Source organism: Herpailurus yagouaroundi, unplaced genomic scaffold (genome assembly GCF_014898765.1).
Source record: "Herpailurus yagouaroundi ecotype Mexico unplaced genomic scaffold, PumYag 203, whole genome shotgun sequence".
Taxonomy (NCBI): Eukaryota; Metazoa; Chordata; class Mammalia; order Carnivora; family Felidae; genus Herpailurus; species Herpailurus yagouaroundi.
In genome coordinates, this window is record NW_024412434.1 from 6,138,565 (window position 1) to 6,158,259 (window position 19,695).

The window sequence follows — 19,695 nt, forward strand, 5'->3', positions numbered from 1 at the left end:
ATTGCTTTGGATTCTGTGTCTTCCTCTCTCTCTGCCCCTCTCCTGCTCAACGCTCTGTCTCTGTCTCCCTCTCTCTCACACACACACACACACACACACACACACACACACACAAATAAATAAGCAGTAAAAAAAAAATTATTAAAAAGAAAAGCTAGGTTTTAATTATCAGAGAGTATATATACTGTGAAGGACACACTGCCTGCTAGTGCTGTATCAGGGTACCTGGAGTAAAGATGCATATTGACTTTGCTTGTATGGTATTTGAAAAATACTGTTAGGTCCTGTGTATTTTTAATGCAACTTTTCCTCTAGCACATTTTTGTAATGCACTTTTATTTCTAATCAGAAGATGCAATATTATGATTATTCATAAGTTTTCTTCACTTAGCATTAGGCATATTTATTACATAATTTATTCATTTACTATAATTAAAGTATAGAATTAAGGACAGCAGTACTTTATGTTTATGTGGCAGAGGAAAGCATTAGACTCCATTTGAGCAAATTTTCTACTTCAACTGCCAAAATATTGGGGGTACAGGTAAAATTATTTTAATGGCATTCCATATATAGCATTCCAGAGCAATAATATAAAGACTTTTTTTTTCTTTTTTTCTTTTTTTTTCTGATAGCAAAGATACTATTTATTCACTAGGGAAACTTAGATATCCATAAACCTAAAAAGGAAAGTAAATAGCAATTAATCCCCACTCAGAAATAACCCCTTTTAATATTTAGTAGCTTTCTCATGCATATATGGGGGAGAAATATTGAACCATACCTCTCTGCAACCAACCCCTTTCATACAAAAATGTATGATAAGCATTTTTCATATTTTTAGTATTTTAAGAAGCATTGTTTGTAATAGTTTTATTGTAAAAATGTATCCTAATTTACTTAGAGGTTTTACATTTGGTGTGTATGGCACCCTAAAGAATTCTAAAAAGGTAATAAAAATGATGATAATGAAGATGGATGGCAATATAGCTTTGCACATTATCATGATGACTTTCTGAAGTGGAAGAAAGGTCAGAATCAAAAGGAATGCCGAGCTTTAAGGCTTAGGATGCATATTGCAAAAATACCCCTTAGAGTCTCCATGTGAATATCACTCCCCATTAAGTAGGTTGCCTTGTTTTGTTGGTTTCTTTTGCTGTGCAAAAAGCACAATTTTGGTGTAGTCCCAATTGTTCATGTTTGCCTTTGTTTCCCTTGCCTGAGGAAAAAAATGTTGCTAAGGCTGATGTCAAAGAATTATTACCCATTTTTCTTCTAGGAGTTTTATGGTTTCACATTTAGGTCTTTAATACATTTTGAGGTTTTTTTTTTTGTTTGTTTTGTTTTGCTTTTGTATGGTGTAAGAACCCGACCCAGTTTCAGTCTTTTGCATGTAGCTGTCCAGTTTTTCCAACATTATTAATTGAAAAAACAGCCTTTTCCCCATTGTATTTTCCTGCCTCCTTTGTCATAGAGTAAATGACCATATAATTGTGGGTTTTTTTCTGGGCCTCTGTTCTATTCTGCTGATCTGTGTGTCTGTTTTTGTGATGCTGCCATACTGTTTTGATTACCATAGCTTTGTAGTATAGTTTGAAATCTGGAATTGTGATGCCTCTACCTTTGTTCTTTCTCAAGATTGCTTTGGCTCTTTGGAATATTTTGTGGTTCCATACAACTTTAGTATTATTTGTTCTAATTGTGTGAAAAATGCTGTTGGTATTTTGATAGGGATTGCATTGAATCTGTGATTACTTTGAGTATTATGGAGATTTCAGTAATATTAATTCTTCCAGTTCATGAGCATGGAATATCTTCTCATTTGTTTGTGTTGTCTTTAATATCTTTCATCAGTTAAGTTTTATAGTGTTCAGGTAAGTTTTATAGGTCTTCCAACTCCTTGGTTAAATTTATTCCTAGGTGTTTTGTTCTCTTTGGTGCAATTATAAATAGATTGTTTTCTCAAGTTCTCTTTCTTCTACTTCATTATTAGTGTATAGAAATACAACAGATTTCTGTATATTGATTTTGTATCCTGCAACTTTCCTGAATTCATTTATTAGTTGTAATAGTGGAGTCTTTAGGATTTTCTATACATCGTATTATGTCATCTGCAAATAAGGAAAGTTTGACTTATTCCTTACCAATTTGGATGTCTACTATTTCTTTTTCTTATCTAACAGCTGCAGCTAGGACTTCCAGTACTATGTTGAATAAACATGTTAAGAGTGGACACCCTTGTCTTGATCCTGATCTTTGTGGAAAAGTTCTCAGGTTTTCACCATTGAGTATGATGTGTAGGTGTGGGTTTTTCATATATGGCCTTTGTTATGTTGAAGTACATTCCCTCTAAATTGACTTTGTTGAGGGTTTTTTATCATGAATGGATATGGTATTTTGTCAAATGCTTTTTCTGCATCTATTGAGATATTAATGTAGTTTTTATCCTATGTCTTGTTAATGTGAGGAATTATATTGATTGGTTTGCAAATATTGAATGACCCTTGCATCCCTGGAATACATCTTACATGATTGTGGTGAATAATTTTTTAATGTATTGTTGAATTTGGTTTGCTGGTATTTTGTTGAGAATTATTGAATCTATGTTCATCAGGGACATTGGCCTGTAGTTTTCTCTTTTTGTAGTGCCTTTGGTCTAAAATTTTGCTTATACTTTTTGCTTTTATGTTATTGGGGATGTTGGTCTGGAGGTTTCTTTCCTTCTATTGGCTTTTTATCTGGTTTTAGTATCTGTATAATACTGGCCTCATAGAATTACATTGTTAGAATTCCCTCATTTTCAGTTTTCTGAGAATATTTGTATATAATTGGTATTATTGCTTCTTTATTCAGTAGATTTCATCAAAGCAACTATTTGGGACTAGTATTTTCTTTGAGGGAAGATTTTTAACTAAAAATTCAATTCTTTGAAAATATAATAAGTCTCACTTCTTTTTTTTATTTTTTTTATTTTTATTTATTTATTTATTTATTATTCTCAAGTTAGTTAACATACAATGTAGTCTTGGCAACAGGAGTAGAACCCAATGACTCATCACTTACATGTAACACCCAGTGCTCATCCCAACAAGTGCCCTCCTTAATGTCCATCACCCATTTAACCCACCTTCCTACCCCAATCCCATCAACCCTCAGTTTGTTCTATGTATTTAAGAGTCTCTTATGATTTTAAGGCTCACTTCTTGAGTGAGCTTTGATAGTTTGTGTCTTTCAGGGAATTTGTTCATTTTATTTAAATTATCAAATGTATTGCCAAAATGTTATTTGTAATGATCCCTATTTTTAATAGCATTAGTGTCTGTAGTGATGTCACCTCTCATTCCTGATATTGGTCATTTGTGTCTTCTTTCTTCTGATGAATTAAGCTAAAGGTTTATCAAATTTATTGATATTCTCAAAAAAATCTTTTTATTTAATTATTTTTATCTATTTTTCTGTTGTTCATTTCACTTATTTCCTCTCCTTTTTTCCTCTCCAATCTCTTACTTCTTTTTTTCCACTTTGGATTAAATTTGTTTTTTCTCGTTTTTAAGGTAGAAACTGAGGTCATTGACTTGAGATCTACTTTATTTACTCGAAGAGATGCTTAGCGGTCTCAATTTCTCCCTACGTATTGCTTTTTGATACGTTGTATTTGCATTTCACTCAGTTCAAAAGACTAATTTTCATTTTGATTTCTTCTTTGAACTCATAGGTTATTTATAAGTATGTGATTTAATGAACAAATATTTGGAAATTTTCCAGGTAGTATTTGTGGGTTTTCTTTATTTGTTTTGCTTTCTACTTTAATTCCATTGTGGTCAGAGAGCATATTATACATACATTATATGACTTGAATCCTCTTAAGTATATTGAGACTTGTTTTTATGGCCCAGAATATAGTCTGTCTTGATAAATATTTCATGTGCTTTGAAAACAATGTGTATTCTGTTATGTTGGGTGAAATATTTTATAAATGTCAGTTAGGTCAAATTGACCTCTAATATCTTTAGTGATTTTCTGTCTCCTTTATTGATTATAAATTATTGTATATTTCTCCTTGAAGCTCTGTCAGTTTTTGCTTTATGTATTTTGAAGCTCAGTTATTTGGGATATAAACATTTGAGATTATTGTCTCTTTTTGATGAGTTGACCTTTTATAATTATGAAATGATCTTCCTTACGCCTGCTAACATTCATTGCTCTGTAATCTACTTTTTCTGATATTAATATAGCCATTCTACCTTTCTTTTGTCTTGTACTAGCATGATATATCTTTTTACATTCTTTTAATTATAATCTATTTGTATCTCCATATTTAAAGTGCCTTTCTTACAGGCAACATATAGTTGAACCTTGCATATTTATCCAAGCATTATCTTTTATTATGATATTTAGATCATTTGTATTTAATATTATTATTGATATGATTAGATTTTAATCTATCATCTTGCTCATTTTTTTCTGTTTTTCCCATCTGTTTTATTCTTTTTTCATTTTCCCTTGAAAAACTGAATATTTTTATGATTCCATTTTTATATTGTTGGCTTTATCTCTAAAATTCTTTCTTTAGCGACTTTAGGTATTGCTTTCAGATGTATAATATATATGTTTAATTTACCATAATCTACCTCCCAGTGATATTATACCACTTCACTGATAATATAAGAAACTTAAAATTATGTACTTATATTACTCCCTTCTCAATTTTGGTCATATTGTTACCATATATCATTTTTACATACATTATAAACCCCACATTGCATTCTGAATTATTTTTATTTAAATAGTTGTATTTTTAGGAGATTTAAATATTAAGGAAAAAAAACCTTGTATGCTTACCATGTAGTTCCCATTTCTAGTATTTTTCCTTCCTATATATAAACCCATACCCTAATCTAGTGTTTTATTCTTTCTGCCTAAAAGACATTGTTTAGCATTTTTATAGTGTAGTGGACTTGTAATGAATTCTTTCAGCTTTTGTATTTACAAAAAAATCCTTCATTTCTCCTTTATTTTTTCAAAGATACTGTCTCTGAACATAGAATTCTAGGTTACAGGTTTTTTTTCTTACAGTATTTAAAGATGTTGCTCCACTGTCTTCTCACTTGCATTGTTTCCAACAAGAAGTCCTCTATACGTAAGATGTGTTGGGAATGCCTTTAAAAAACTTTTTTTTTCCCACTATTTTTGAGCAACTTGGTCATAATATTCTTTGGTATAGTTTTCATGGGTTTTTGTGCTCCAGGTTTTTGAGCTTTTTAGATCTGTGTGTTTATAGCTTTACTCAAATTTGGAAAATTTTCTGCCATTATTTCTAAAATGATTTTTTTTTTGTCTTTCCATCTTTCACCTCTCCAATTGCTGATATATTTAGGCTGCTTGAAGTTGTCCCGTTGCTCGCTAACCATTTCTCCTTTTCTTCTCTTTTCTTTTTTTACTCTCGCCTTCTGAGTTTCATTTTAGAAAATCTCTATTACTGTGCCTTCAAGTTTGCTAACTTTTTTTTTTTGACATGGCTAATGTGCTATTAATCCCATCCAGTGTATTTTCATTTTGTATATTATAGTTTTCATCTCTGGAAATTTTATGTGGGTCTTTTTAATATCTTTCCTGTCTATATTTAACTTTTTGAACATATGAAATAGTTATTACTTAATTACAGTTTGAACTTTGACCACTAATTCTAATAGCTGTGTCAGTTCAGGGTCAGTTTGATTATTTTCTGCATTATGGCTCATGTTTTCCTGCCTCTTTGCATGCTTAATTTTTATTTAGACGTTAGATATTATGAATTTTACCTTGTTGCATGATGGATATTTTTGTAGGTCTGTAAATATTCTTGAGTTTTGTTCTAAATGCACAGTCAAGACACTTGGAAATAGCTTGTTCCTTTTCACTCTTGCTTTAAGATTTGTTATATGAAACCAGAGAGGGGTGCATGGGTGGCTCAGTTGGTTAAGCATCCAACTCTTGATTTCAGTTCAGGTCATGTTCTCACAGTCGTGAGATTGAGCTCCATGGTGGGCTCCACGTGGGTCTCAGCACTAGGCATGGGACCTGCTTAAGGTTCCTCTCTCTCCCTCTCCTTCTGTCCCCACCCCCCTTGCATGTGCTCACACACATGAGCTCTCTCTCTCCCCCCTCTCTCTCAAACAAAAGAAACCAGAGACATGCTTGGTGTAGGGCTTAATTAAATTATTTCCCTTTACTAAGGCAAGACCCTTCTTTGTGCTCTACTTGATGTCCTGTGAATTAGGGGTGTTTTCAGTCTGGCTGGTGGGAATAGGCAATATTCCTGCCCCACTGTGAGTGTTGAGCAGCTTGGATCTTCTCATGATGAAAGGTAGTTTCTTCACTTGCATGTGCTGAGCAGTACATGAGCAAATACTTGATGGAGACCCTCTTTATTGCTGTTTCTCTTTTTCTTTCTAGAGGTTTTTTCCCCATTACTCTGGGACTCTCCACAGGGTTCTCCCTTCCTACAACATTGCTCGTCTCATTTGTTTCCTGTTTCCCAGGACATCAGTCTTTTGTGATCTGGTGTCCAGTGTTTTGAAGTACTGTTTCGTATATTTTGTCTATATTTTTGGTTGTTTCAGGCAGGAGGACAAATCTGGTCTCTGTTACTCAGTCTTGGCTATAGCAAATGTCATGCCTTTTAATTTTGGCTAATTTTCTATTTAAAAGCATTTAAAATTCTGAATAGAAAAATTCGTGTCTTTACCTTCATGGCTTCTGTCTTTGGTGTCATGCTAGAAACACTTTTGTGTTTGATGGCTTATAAGATATTTACCCGTGTTTTTTTCAATGTATTTAATTGCCTTATTTTTATATTCAAATAGTTCAAGTATATATTGTAGACTATTTGGAAATATCTTGTATTATAGACAGGTTGGAAAATAGCTCAGTTAAAGGCAAAAACAATGTAATGCCTCAACAAACACGTTGCCAAAACATATCTTAACATATTGCCTGCCATGCATTTTGCAATACCTTTGTTTTTTATATAGTTGTAATCCTACAGTATATTGTCATTTAGGGTGTTCACTCAGTGCATTTTCCATTGTGCTACATAATCGTCATAATTGTATCTTAGTGTCTGAATTATATGTCATCAAATGAGTATACTGCAACTATACTACCTTTACCTATATTGTTAAACATTTTAGTTATTTCTTCTTAAGTAGAGTATACGAAACATAATTATCTGGCAGGGCATTTTCAGGGAATCTTAATTTTGCCAACTTTCACATTTCCCTGGCCTTCATTGGGCAGAGATGCTGATATAATTCCTCTCTCATGGTGTCATTGCTTCCCTCTCTAAGCCCATACTAGTACATTCAGTAAAATCCTGTCTGTATAAAAATGAGAAGGAAATAAAAGCATTAGTTTCTTCATAGTTCAGTCCATTTCTTATTACTCTTACAATTATAAATTGGAAGAATTTTTAAAGAGCTTATAATTTATATTTTTCATGTGTATGAACAAGGCATCTGAATTGTTTTCTAATTATTATTTGTGTTTGGTTATTTTTTAGGGACATTGTTATTCAAGTCAAAAACATCATAATGCAGAATTTTTTATCAATACCACCAAAAGATCAACAAGGTAAGATGAACCATGCTGAGAAAAATGGTCATGTGTATGTTATAAACAGTTTTAATTGATACATTCAATGCCACTGTCCTCTGACCAGAGGTGATTTTATTTCCAGGAACTAAGAACAAAATCCTAATTATGTAGGAAAGTTGATTTCCTTTGTTAAATTACTTAAGTGTATAAAAGGACATGTATCCTTGACTGAGAACTTGAGAGCGGGTCATCTCAACCCACACAAAACTCAGAACCCAGCCTATTAGCTGGCACGTAGCTGGTACCAGTAGATGTCAAATGAAACTATGGAGTATTGGCTTTGGTGAAGCTGAATCACATGTATCTTAGAAGACAATATATATATTCTTATACACATGCACATACAACAGATATGTAGAGGGAGGGGATATTTGACTTGTTTTTTCCCATAGTCATTTCAAAAGAAACATACGAAAAACCATTCCCCAGCCCCATATGATTTATAAAAAAGAAAATCGTGGTTTTTTAAGAAGAGCTCCTGGAGTTTTCAGAAAAGCAGTTTAGGGGCGCCTGGGTGGCGCAGTCGGTTAAGCGTCCGACTTCAGCCAGGTCACGATCTTCGCGGTCCGTGAGTTCGAGCCCCGCGTCGGGCTCTGGGCTGATGGCTCAGAGCCTGGAGCCTGTTTCCGATTCTGTGTCTCCCTCTCTCTCTGCCTCTCCCCCGTTCATGCTCTGTCTCTCTCTGTCCCAAAAATAAATAAACGTTGAAAAAAAAAAAGAAAAGCAGTTTACAGGTGGAGATAGAGTCTTTTCTGAATGGAGAGCAATTAAATTTACTGCACTGTAAAGGGCAAATTCCAACCTTTAGGAAGAATTCAAGTCTTTCACCTGCCCCTACATGCTCTCTTCTACACAGAAGAGAAGTTTTGATATGTTTGTGAGAAAAATAATGTCTTCAATGATACAAAATTAGGCTTCATTCATGGAAGAGAAATAACTTAGCCAATGGAGGGAATTTGCTATAAAGAACCCTTAACAGAAGCAGACACTCTTTGATCTCTTTACCCAAAGGAAAGACAGTGTCATAACTGTTAAGAGCACTGAGTCTGGTTTTGACACTCAGGTCTACCACTGATTTGCATGTGTTAGGTACATCACTTGACCTCAGCTTTCTCATCTATAAATCTTTAAAGTGAACATAGTAAGTACTACCTTATAGGTCATATAGAGATTAAAGGAGAAATACATATAAATCACCCAGCATATTCCAAATTACATAGTGGGCTCTTCATCGTTGTTTTTAATACCTGGTCTCCCTGTATGTGTGGAGGCTGATGCAGTGAGATGAGCATGGCTGCCTCCTGCTTCTGGTGCCTACTGGCCGTAAAAGGCCACGCATGATCCAAGGTGACCCAAGGGACGTAAACACGGGGCAGACTTCTGGCTTAGTTCTCATCCAGACATTTGGCCAAAGGGATGGTAAGATTGTCTGAAACTCACACAAGATCCGTCCACAAACATGAAGATACGAAAGGACATGGGATGAGAGAGACGGGAGCAATCCTAACTAGAAATAAAATGTGTGCATTTCCTGTGAATGTTTTCTGGTTTATATCCTTTGGAAGATTTCTGCAGTGGTAGGTAGCTGATCAAGGGTTTGGAAATTTAGTGTCCTAGGTGGCATCACCTTCTTCATCTCAGCAAGATGTGTGACCGCTTATGAGGAAGAACGCTGGGCCAAATGTCAAACCAGCTGCCCTCCTTTCCCTCATCTGCTGCCAACCAGCTGTGGAAATTCAGACTGGTTATTGTATCCCTAAACCTCAGTTTCCCTGTTAGTAAACCCAGGATTACTAGACATTCTTTTCCATCTCTAAAAGGTTGTAAGTGTGTGTGAATATCTAAGCAACAAGCCGCTTGGTTTCTGGCTGATACAGGGCAGTAAAACGTGTCACCACGCACACCTCCTGCCTACTTTGTTTCTCAGCAAGGCTTGTTTCGTTTGTTTTGTTTTGTCTACCTCTCGAGCTGTCGCCTAAGCATAGTTATACCTCCATGGACTTGGCCAGAAAATAAGACCCTTCAAGCCTAGCTAGGAGTTCAGCAGCTCTAGTAAGTACTTGGTCAGTCTTTTCTGGGACCAAAGATGCTTAAGCCTCCAACCCAGAATTTAACAGAAAAAAAGAATAATGAAAAGAGCTCAATTAATCAAGTGCCTCCAGGGTAATAGTCACTCTACCCACAACTTTACATCCTTTGTTTTATCCAATCCTACCCTAAACTAGGTATAATCTTTAATCTAAAGGTTCAGGGAGATTGGTTACTTTTACCAAGATCACCAGTCAGTTAAGTGACTGAGCTAAGATCTATCAAAATCCAAAACTCACTATTTGTCCCCTGTGTCACACTGTAAATCTATAAAGAATGTCTCTAATTCTGTTTTTAGATGATCCCTCTTTTTCTTCTCTGATCAAACATACTAGTTTTTATTTCTGTCATCAAGTATAATCAATTATGTGACATGAGGAATGTGTTGGGCACATGTCATTAATTAAATGCTGAGTACTTTATTTAACACACCATGGATGGCTACCTATAAAGTATGATACTTTTAAATTTCAGACTTGTAAACACACATGCACACATACATACTAATGTATAAAGTTCGGGGTAGAATATTACCAGCAGAGTTGTGGGGCTTAAGAAAATCCAACGTATCACGTCCTATCTCCTATTATTTCAGTGGTGGAAGCAGCTTTAATGATCACCAGTGTAATACTTAACGAGGAGATATGTCAGATCCTAAAGATTGGAGAGATCCAAAGTAAGTCAGACATCCTGTGCTTTTACAAAACACAAAATCCTATTAGAAGAGCAGACATGTATATAATTAACTAGAATAACGCGTGACAGATGATGTACTGGAGGTGAGTATGACATACTTGAGAACATGGATGAAGGGATACTTGGGTAGGCCAGAAGTTTTGAGGCTGACATTTTGGTCAGGAAACACAACAGAACGGATGATATTTGTGCAGGACATTAACACATGTGTAGAAGACAACCACGTGGAATTTAGGGGTCAAAGGATATAGGTTTAAAGTTGGGAAAAAACTAGAGGAAACTAATTAGAAATTCTAGTGCCTTCTATTTAAATGTTTTCTAATTTTGGATAAAGAGATTTAATATTGTAGTATTACTCTAATGATAATTTGTACTGTATAAAAAGCTTTTCCATTATAATTTACTGTCATCATTATTCCTTTCTGTGTGAAGGTATTATAGAATCTCCAGAAGTTCATTAGACTTATTTCATTACAATTTTCTATCTTTTCATACTTTCAGGATTTGGGGGTAAGATTTATGATTTTCCCATAACTTTCTGGTTTTTTGCTTGATATTTTCAAGTGATAAAATAATAGAAATATCTTTTTGTTTGATATTTTCAACAATAAGATAATAGAAATATAAGGGCAGGTATTTTGTGTTAGAAAATAGCAAATTGTAGCAAATAATAAACCATGTCTTTGGAAAAAAAGGCACAAAAACAACAGGAAAAGGCCATCTACGGTTGTTGGTAACTTCTACTTTAAATTTGTTGACAGACAAAACCACTACAGTGACTGAAAATTCACAGGAATTTACTTACTTGCCAGATAAGGAACCTCACACAGATGTGCAGCTTTGCCAAATGGTTCTCTCACAGGGACAGTTTATGTTTGCTACGTACTATAAAGAAGTTCACTGTGGTGATGCCAATTAAGGATTGAAGTTTGCACCTTGGAGAAGGCAGGATGAATTTTAAGTCTCCACATAGTTAGTTAAAACAAGTCCTGCTGTTCATTGGACAGGGAAGAGTCTTCATTTAAGCCCAGGGAGGGTCAGTTTTACTGGAGTCATTCAAAATTCTTAGTAATCTGCCAGCTTCACAATTCAGTTTTGCCATTTACTAGGCAAGTCTGCTGCAAGTAGAAAGGTCTTCTTATACGGGTCTTCTAACACTTTTCTCAGCTCTGTCTTAACACATTTGCATTGATTAAAGATAATTTTCAAATTGTGAGTGCTCTTTTTATTCAATGAGACTATTAGTAAAGGGGGGTGAGAACACAGCAGATGCTTTAGGCAAGAGGGTCTTAATGACCCCCTTTGGAACCACTACAGTTAGTTAAGTACACACTGTCAACCCCTACTAATTTTCAAAATCTGTACAGTATTTAACTGCAGTCATAGCCATTACTGTGTATCATGTGAATTGAGATTTGGATCTGAAAATAAAAAACAGCCCTGGATTTTCTGAGTTTAATAAAATACTTTTAAAATAATTATAAAAATATAAAGACTTAAAAATATATATGTGCAGCCAGACATAAACATTCTGGTATTAGTGAATGTAGCATGTTAGAACTCAAGGAACACTTGGGGAAACTAGTGAATATTCATATTTCTTTTAAGTTTAGAAAAATGATCTTATTTTAAGCTCCTAGTACTTTATAAACTTCTTGATGAATTTTTTGTCTTTGGCAGCCTTGAAAGCACTTTGGCATGTAGTGGCTTCTCATATATACATTAAATTTTGTGGAAAATGCTTTAAACTCAATTTCATCTATGACTTAGATGCTGTGAAAACATTTTAATCTTTGCTTCTTGATGAGACACCAGGGTGGAGTTTCCAAGTCTGTGTGTTCATTTAACAAATATTTATTGCCTTTGGAGAGGCCATGAGCAAAGAGCACAGGGGGAGAAAGGAAACCCAAACTAAACTCTACTGTTACGGCTCCATTTCAGTAAAGCTTGCAGCCTATCAGAACAGTTTTCTTTTTATGAGGGTTTAGCCTAAAAATGGTTTATTATCTTATTATCTAACTAAAGTTTGACTCATTCCAACATGGTATTAAAGCTGCTTCTTAAGCTCCTGTCCCATTTTTGTCTTTTCTTTCCTTCTCCCCCATCTTTCTCCCCTCCCAATCTGGTGAAAGACCGAATTCTCAACTAAGAGCTGGAGCATTGAGGTCTTTTTTACCCTTCCCCCCTTCTTTTTAGGCTCTGTGATCTTGGCTAATACAGTGAGCATCAGTCCCTTCATCTTTCAAATGGGGATATTAATTCTTGCTCTAGAATAGCCAAATGAGATAAGGTACAGTTGATTCCCATCATTCACAATTGGCACGTTCTATAACGTCACCACAAACACTGAATTGGCTAATACTGAATTTTTGCTCCACAGCATTGGGGTTCCTGTGAGCTTCTGGTCACAACACATTTTCATTAACTATTGATACAGAACATAGTTTTATGTTGAGTCCTTAACCTTGAACTCACAGACACAATATTATAACTCTTGCCTGAACAAAGCTTATGTAACACATGTATTTTTTTCTGCGAGGCACGTCGTCTTCTTACACTTAGGAACACTGGACAGCACAGCAGTACTATGCTTAAGGACTATTTTAAACAGTGAAATCACCAACCAAAAGGAAAAAAAAAATAAGAAAAATGTGACACTGTAGACCACGAAAATGATACTTGTCATTCATTGTAAGGGGAGAGCTGAAACAAGACAGAGCATCAGCCACTGCTGAGAATGTGCACTTGAAGTGATTCAATTTTTTCCTGCCTGTGCATGTCCACAAATGGCCATGGAGACGTCATCAGTATGGATTTGAGGGCTGCAAATAAATTGTAGCGAGCTGGCAAATTTGCACATACAGAATCTGTAAATGATCGACTGTATATGAACACTTTCACCTTTTAAACTCTTAAAGCACAACCTATGTCTCAGAATAATTTGCAGAATAAGTTACATTTAACTCAGTAACATTTAACTCAAATATAAGAATTTTGTCCAAAGTTGATATTATCAGTGTCAAGTTAATAAAGTAATAAATATATTATTTGCAAGAGACCCCAAGTTCTTAGCTCAGTAAAGCTATGAGTACAACTATTATCGCAAATTGTTTAGCTCTTCAGCCCTCACATTTAATGCACAGCAGCAAGGAGAACCACTATAATTTGATGCTTTGCATTTAGTGGTTAACATGCTTTGTGACCTCATTATTGGGGTGGGGGAGACATTCCCTACATATTACCAAAATGTTTTATTTCCAAATATGTGACAGTCGTATGGAAACATTTCGATCTTAGTGGTGTAAATGCTGTTCTTGGATTTTTGGTACCATTTTATGTTGCAGACCAAGTACAAATTGACATTTTCAAGCTGGTTTTGGTTAACTACTTAATGTTGGCAATTGGAACTTTCCAGTGTAATAACCTCTACAAAATATCACTATGGATTAATAGTATGTTATGCTGTTGACAGAAGTACAAATGGAAAACACACACACATACACACACCTATAGAAATTTCCTCATAGAACAAGATGGAAATGACCTGAGTGGCCTAAAACTTACCAGGTAGATGTTATAATGGAAGTTACTTTCCTATTTTGAGATAAAATGCTAGAGTTTGGAATATCCTTATTAGTAAATGAGGTTATGAATATTTTTATTGTTTGAAATAGCCGTATTTCCACCTGCTTAAAAAGCAGGCTACTAATCAGATAGTCTGCTCGGGCATGTATCAATGTCAGTGTGGCCATTTGGCAGCAGAGTCTCTCAGAAACTCCCAATTAACCATGCAAATATATTTCATAGCATCACATTCCACTTTGTCAGAACCCCTGCTGCCTTTATATTATTAACATAAATGCAGGTGCAAATAGCATTTATGTTCTTTGATAGAAAGCAGTTGGAGACATTTCACTGAGGGACATAACACTTTCAGATTGTGTACATCTGTTCAAATAATGTATCCAGCCCCAGTGACATGAACACAGGGATGGAAACATCTGCCCCTGAGACCATTTGCCATATAGCAGATGCTTACATCTTTATTTATGCAGATGGCTGGTGTGATGAGTTAGGCTGGGATAAAAGCAGAGTTTGACACAGGTATTTAGGATGCTGTGCAAGCCAGGAATATAGGCTAGGCATTTCATGTTTGTAAAGGTCTAATACTATTAAGAGAAACGCATAACTCTTTTAATGCTTTAATAGAATGAATATACTGTTCATCCGTAAATTACTTGGCATCAAAATCCTAAAAGTGTTTACAGAAATTCCAACATCCAACTTACACTAGAAACAAAAACTTATTAGTTTCCTTTCGATAAAATAATTTAAAATGATTTTATACGACCAAGAAAATCTCATGATGACATTTCTTAAAACCGGGGGGAAATACAAATGCCATTAGTTTAAATATAATTTATGACATATTCCATGAATATAAATTCAAATTAGGTAAAAATAAATTTCTGAAGTGTTACACCTTTATAAGATTTTTGTCAAGCATTTTATTATTTAATCTGTATTCTAGCATTTCCAACTACTGATATTTAAATTATAACTGATATTTTTATTAGGATAAATTACTTTTAAATGCTTTTTTTCAAAACTCTGTCCTATAGATCTACCATATTACATTCTCATTGGAAACAACAATGAAGGAAGTAAAAACTGCCGGAAGTAAGACATTTCCAGATTTTATCTTCTGTTCTCATTCACACACACAACAAAAATATCACAGAATCTCAAAAGAGCTGGGGTATTAGATTTCATCTAGTTCAGCAGTTCTCAAACTTTTTACTTTCAAGACTCCTTTATACTCATAAAACTTTGAGGACTCTAAAGAACGTTTGTTTATGTCCATTACATTATCCATTGGTATTTATCATATTTGAGATTATAAACTGAAAATATATATATATATATTTGTGAATTCATTTTAAAATAATCATTACAACTTAACATAAATGACATATTTTATGTACTTAGAAACTGTTAGAAGACTGGCCTTGACTTTTGTTTAAATATGTTTAAAGTCTGACTTCATTAAAAATGTCCGAGTCTCAGCACTGGGTGTTGTATGGAAACCAATTTGACAATAAATTTCATATATTGAAAAAAAAAATGTCCGAGTCTCATATCCAGTTCTACATTCAGTATGTTGTGATAATGTCCTTTATGTTGAAGTGATTGTAAAAAATCTAGCTTTACAGTGGCTGGAACCAGAAGGAGAATATTAATAGCCTTTTCAGATAATTGTGTATATTTTTCTTCGCTACAACACCAAAATGGGTCCAATAACTATAACTGACTTTAAACCAGTCAGGTAACCCCTTAAACTTTAGTTGAGGTGTGAAATTTGAAACCATGGCAAGGTACTCCTTGTATTCTGTTACTCTTTGGCCTTACACTTGAGTGAGTCATTTACCCATCCGTGTAACATCATCTACTGGGTATTTGGGAGGTTGGGAGGCGTTTACTGAGTTTGCAAATCTTCTATTCATCCTTTTATCCAGTATTCTAAAAGTCCTATTTGTTAATGGAACCACCATCCTCCTCTGAAAAATCTTAAAGCATTTGGAAGCTTCAACCTCCTGGTGATGGATTCAAGTTTTCCGAAATTCTAACTGCCACTTGAAAGAATGATTTTTATCACTGGCAACGGTTACCGTCAGATGTTTTTTCTTATAGTGACAGGCTGTGTTCGTTCACTTTTGAGAAAATGTCTGTCAGATACCTAAGCTTGACCATGCCCTTTGAACATGTGTCTGTCAGATATTCTTTCAAGTAAAAACGGTATTCCATGACAAAAGCCACTAGTTCAGCTTCACAACTCAGTGGCACAGATGCTTTTCCTCGAGGCAACCATCTTCCTTCCGTGTGCAGCATAAGTGCTCTATGAGCGTGAACCATTTCATCACACAGAATTGTAAAACACGTAAGGATCGTGGTTTTTATAAAACTAAAATTTCAGACTGCTTCCGTGTTGTACTGAGTGTGCTGGCAAAGAACATGGCTAAGTGGACAGTTTGCTCCCACTGCCTGAATTCAGGCTAAGGTGCCAGAGCGGTTTTACCTAATTATCCCCTTTGCCCTATCACTGGCTGCAACGTGTGCAGAGGTCAGCACACTGGAAAACACAGATGACATCTTACCATCTATCAGTATGAGAAGAGAGTGTTGGGACCGTTCCCAGGGTTTGCGGGCCACACTTTGAGAACCGATGGTCCAATATAATCCTTTCTCGTTAAAGGGAGCAACTAAAGGGCAATAAAGATCATCTTGCTCAGACATTTTCTGGTAGCAAAAGGAAAAACCAAAGCCAGACCTCTGCTCTCCTTCTTACATGTCATTTGTTTGCTTTTCCCTGAGGAGTTCCCTCTCCCTCCACTCCACCAAAAAAATGAATATTCCCCAGACCAAACTATAGGCCACGACACTGATGTTTAATCAAGTTTATTAAAGAGGTAGTACTTGCCACATAAGAAATTCAGAAATTCAACATTTTTTAGACTTTTTCATTCGTCCCAATGTTTGTCAGTTACTTCAGTTTTAGAAGCAGGTGGTATGGGATTAGAAAATGTATATTATTTCTAAAATTGTAAAAGACCTTTGTAATGACCTTTTTCTTCATTTTTGCACATCGCAAAAAAGTGTCATTAAATTTATTGTGTAATTGTTCAGCTTTAAAAAAGTTATTTTGGTGTGAGCCTGCTTTGCTCACCAAAGGTTCTGTAAAAGAAGGCCACCCATGCAAAAGCCTAGCTTTTAACATCCAGGACATTGTGAAGGGAATCACTTTGTACTAACTGCCTCTCAAACAACCATGCTATGGATTCCTGTTAAAAATAGAAAGCTCACTGAGGTGCCTGAGTGGCTCAGTCGGTTAAGTGTCTGACTTTGGCTCAAGTCATGATCTCACAGTTCATGGATTCCAGCCCCATGGCGGGCTCTGTGCTGACAGCTCGGAGCCTGGAGCCTGCTTCAGATTCTGTGCCTCCCTCTCACTGCCCCTCTCCTGCTCATTCTCTCTCTCTCTCTCTCTCTCTCTCTCTCTCTCTCTCTGCCTCTCAAAAATGAATAAACATTAAAAGAAGAAGAAAGAAGGCTCATTCTCTCTCTTGAGGGTTGCACTCTCTGATTAGAAAAGGTTAGTCAAAAAACACCTTTATTTTCTCAACATAGATATGGATTATGTGGCACTCACCAGCCACTGGGGGAGACTGACAGATAAGTGGATAAATTGCAAAACACTTTAGTAATAAGTTCAGTGTGATGGAATGGAAGGGGAACAGTTTTGGTGTCAGACAGACCTGGGTTCAAATCTAACTTTCACTTACCAGCTTTGCGCCCTTAAAAGAAATATTCAGTTTCCATGTCTGTGGATTGGAAATGTTAATATTAAGAGTTGGTGGTGGATTAAGTGAGATATAATAGATTAAGCACCCAATCTGACTCCTGACAGAAGGACATTTTAGTACTTCACAATGGAATTTGGGGTGTAGGGGATTGAAGGATGGATAGAAGTTGATGAGTAGAGACAAGGGCTATATATACTAACTATTAAGTTTTCTCATGAAGAAAAAAAAGAAGATAGGGCAGTATCTTGAAGAGGAGATAGAGCCCAAATAATCTTTATTGGCATTTTGGATTTTATATTTTTGTGTTCAGCAAGAGCAAAAGAGAAAGCAAGACAATACGGTTGAGAGTTATAGTTCACTCGTTTAGTAAATAACATATTGTGTGACTACCATGTACCAGATACTGATCTCTAGGGACTGAGGTCCTGGCAGTGAACAAAATAAACTCCTGCTTTCTTGGAGTTTATATTCTAGCAGGAGACAGATAATAGAATCACAGTATAATGAAGGACAGTTAAAACAGAGAAAGAAACAGCGGTGACTAGGACTGAGCAGGTACTTCTAGAAAGGAGTCAGGGAAGAATGGAAGCTCCCTGATGGTAGAGGATCTCTGAGCCAGCATGAAGGGTATGGAGAGAAGCATGGGACACAGAACAGGGTTGGGAATACTCCCATTTCCTTATTCTGAAGTGCACATTTTTTTTCACATTTTAGTGTCTCAGGACTTGAGGTGGATGAGTTGTATATTTAGAGTGATAGTGCTTCTCCCTCCTTTCCCCTTATTCCAGAAGAAGTAAATTTATTTGTGTTATAGAATTGACATATGAGAGTTTAGAAAGAGAAAGAAGGAACAGTAAATGAGTTCCTACCTGATGACTTCTCTTTTCTCCATGAGGTCTTAGTCACTCCAGGCTGCTATAGCAAAGTACCATAGAATAAGTGTCTTATTATGAACCACAGAAATTTATATCTCACAGTTCTGGAGGCTGAAAGTACAAGATCAAGGTGCCAGCATGGTCAGATTCTGTTGACAGCTGTTGGGGAGGAAAAATTTTTCCTCTACCCTTTTTGATTCTTTGGCTGATCCAATAATCAAATTAACACAGGACAGGAGAAAAACAAATTTAGTTACGTATGAATGGAGGCCCCACAAAGACAATAAGACCCCAAGACAAGTCCCATAGTTGAGGCTTATAGGCCACCCTGAGCTAAGGAACAGGATGGGGCCTGGGGCTCCAAGGGGGAGGACGGTAATTCATAGGATAATAAATAGAGCAGATATTTGATAATTAGATATATGCCATGCCATACAGATAAGGCATTTGGATAAAAGTTCTGTCTAGTAGTAGCTCTCTCTCTAAGCCAGGCCCCCTAGCAGAATTCTTTTAGGTAGTTAGGAAGAGGTAAAAGTTTTTCTGGAGTCTTCTGGATCTCAATTATGTTCAGCTCAAAATAATTCATTTACCAAAGTAGCATATTTTGGGGTCACATATTCTGTTCCCCTTTATAGCTCCCTTCTGGGTTGCAAACTGCCATCTTATCATTGTATCCTCACATGGCCAAAAGAAGGCAAGAGAATTCTGTGGAGTCTCTTTTATAAAAACATTAATCCTATTCATAAGGGTTTCACTCTTATGACTTATTTACCTCCCAAAGGCCCCACATTTTAATACCATTACACTGGGGCATTAAGATTTCAACATATGAATTTTGGGGGAACACAGACATTCAGTCCATTGCAAGATCAGTGCCAAAAATCATTGGTGAGAGAGACGGGAATAAGGTGGGGGTTGGGTAGAGGAAGAGTGCCTTGGAAAAGCAATGGGAGAAACCTGAGCTAGCCCCAGTGAGGAACTGAAGGGAGTCTATTAGGGATTAAAAAAATAATGATAATAAGATTGTGGACTAGGTCTCT

The 19,695-nt window shown here is 35.7% G+C and overlaps 1 protein-coding gene across 7 annotated transcripts in view; it reads left to right on the forward strand.

Moving 5' to 3' along the window:
- ZNF438 (zinc finger protein 438) overlaps nt 1–19,695 on the forward strand; it is a 172,767-nt gene that overhangs the window by 137,328 nt on the left and 15,744 nt on the right. For 6 of the 7 annotated variants that reach the window (XM_040451049.1, XM_040451052.1, XM_040451050.1 and 3 more), the window contains one exon: nt 7,541–7,611. In XM_040451049.1, coding sequence (XP_040306983.1) covers nt 7,572–7,611 — 40 coding nt within the window. In that variant the 5' untranslated portion in view covers nt 7,541–7,571. Of the gene's footprint in view, nt 1–7,540; nt 7,612–17,547; nt 17,570–19,695 lie in introns of those variants that run through there. The other variant, XM_040451055.1, reaches the window with a different exon arrangement.